The sequence below is a fragment of the Gracilinanus agilis genome, unplaced genomic scaffold (assembly GCF_016433145.1).
Source record: "Gracilinanus agilis isolate LMUSP501 unplaced genomic scaffold, AgileGrace unplaced_scaffold58477, whole genome shotgun sequence".
NCBI classification, from domain to species: domain Eukaryota; kingdom Metazoa; phylum Chordata; class Mammalia; order Didelphimorphia; family Didelphidae; genus Gracilinanus; species Gracilinanus agilis.
In genome coordinates, this window is record NW_025394047.1 from 1 (window position 1) to 2,252 (window position 2,252).

The 2,252-nt window shown below is 38.9% G+C and overlaps 1 protein-coding gene across 1 annotated transcript; it reads right to left on the reverse strand.

Annotated features, from left to right (window-relative positions):
* Positions 1-1,106: 1,106 nt before the first annotated feature.
* Positions 1,107-2,027, reverse strand: LOC123256397 (olfactory receptor 1013-like; the record flags this gene model as incomplete). The annotated part of the gene is made up of 1 exon (XM_044685024.1): positions 1,107-2,027. A coding segment is annotated over exon 1 (921 nt), but the record flags the coding sequence as incomplete, so codon positions are not given.
* Between the last annotated feature and the right edge of the window lie 225 nt (positions 2,028-2,252).

The following is a 2,252-nucleotide window of genomic DNA, read 5'->3' on the forward strand; positions in this document are numbered from 1 at the left end:
CTTATCACATAGTATGGGAATATAAGAAAAGTCAAATAGATATGTATAAGAGAGAGAGAAATAGAGGGAGAGACAGAGACAGACAAAAACACAGAGATAGAGAGACAGCGATAATTTATTAAGTAGGAACTTACTATGCACTAGGCAAATAAAGGGGCAGTTAGGTGGTGCAGTGTATAGAACACAGAGTCTAGAATCAGGAAAAGCTGAGTTCAAAATCGTCATTAGATGCTTACTAGCTATATGACCCTGGGCAAGTCACTTAACCTCTTTTTGACTCAGTTGTTCATTTGTAAAATGGGAATGCAATGTAGAAGAAAATGGCAAACCATTTCAATAACTTAGCCAAGAAAAAACCATGGACAGCATATAAAAATATAGATATATATGCTGGGTAGATTGATGGAGTTTCATGGAGGATTAGATTCTGGCAGGATAGGAGGAAAGTCTATATGCCATGGCCAAGGATCTGGGGGTAGAGTCCAATTTTCCACAAGGATGGAAATTTCAGAAACTTTAGCCATAGAGAGACTATGGGTAATGACGTGGAAACCTTGGCCCAGTGAAGATAAATATAAAAAGCTCACTTCTAAGAGCTGGAGTCAAAAGTGGAACTAATATCATTCTTATCAAATAACATTAACATTAATATAGCAATCTTTTCCAAGGAGGCATTAAATAATTTGTAATGATAGCACTCAGTTATACAATTATATTTTTCTCCAAAGACCATTCAATTTTATTGTCTGATAGTTATGATAGCCTCAATTCTGTCAATGGCGATACTTCCATTCTACATATTCATGTAGTTACAAAAGAAAGAAAAAAAAAGAGATTTTTCACTTATTTTATTTTTCTTCATTATTGTTATCAAAATCAGGAAAATGATATCTTTATTTTTATTTTAAACCCTTACCTTCCATCTTGGAGTCATTACTGTGTATTGGCTCTGAGACGGAAGACCGGTAAGGGTAGGCAATGGGGGGGTCAAGTGACTTGCCCAAGGTCACACAGCTGGGAAGTGTCTGAGGCTAGATTTGAACCTAGGACCTCCTGTCTCTAGGTCTGGCTCTCAATCCACTGAGCTACCCAGCTGCCCCCGAAAATGATGTCTTTAAAAGTTTTTTCAGAGCTTCTTTCACATCCTTGTTCCTCAGACTGTAGATCATGGGATTCAACATGGGGAAGACCACAGTATAAAATAAGGAAACAATTTTATCCTGCTGTAGGGAATAACTAGAACTGGGACGATAATAAATATAAAGAATGGACCCAAAGTACAATGTGACAGAAATTAAGTGGGAAGAACAGGTAGAGAAGGCTTTGAGTTGACCCTGGGTAGAGCGAATCCTCAAGATGGCAACAATGATGAAAAAATAAGAGGCCAAAATGAACACGATGGGTGTAAGGACATTGGAAGCTAACACAAAATAAAGCAAAATGTGGTATCTGGCCTTTACATCACATGCCAGCTTTACCAGAGGTGGTAGGTCACAAAAGAAGTCATTAATAACATTATCCCCACAGAAAGGCATGGTGAATGTTTCATGTGTAAAGATGCCACAGATAACAAAGGCTCCAAGATATGAAGCTGCTACAAGTCCCACACATATCCCTCTAGTCATGACTTGAGCATAGAGCAGTGGTTTGGAGATGGCCATGTAGCGGTCATATGCCATGGCAGCCAACAGGTAGCATTCACTGTAAGCCAGCCCACCTGAGAAGAAAAATTGAGCCACACACCCAGCAAAGGAGATGCTCTTGTCCTCAGACACACAAGTCACCATGATTTTGGGAGTATAAACAGTGGAATACCAGAGATCCAAAAAAGACAGGTTCCCAATAAAGAAATACATGGGTGTGTGCAGTCGGGAGTCAGTGCAGATTAACACTATCAGAGTGATGTTTCCCACCACTGTTACAGAGTACACCATGAGAAAAAGGACAAAGAGTACCAGCTGTATCACAGGATCTTGGGTGAAACCAACCAGGATGAATTCAGTCACGGTGTGGTTAAACTTCTCCATGACTTCACCTCATGTCATCTCTGTATGACTGGAGGAGTATACATTTTAAATGTACAATGATGGCTCATGCCTTGGAAAGAGGAATAAGAAATTAAAACCATCTAAATGGGTGACCCAGAGCATCAGTATGGAAATTAACTCATTGAAATCCTATTTCGCTAATTGTAAAACTTTAATTCAAACATGAAATGGTTAATCATTCCTTCACTCATTTATTAGTTATGT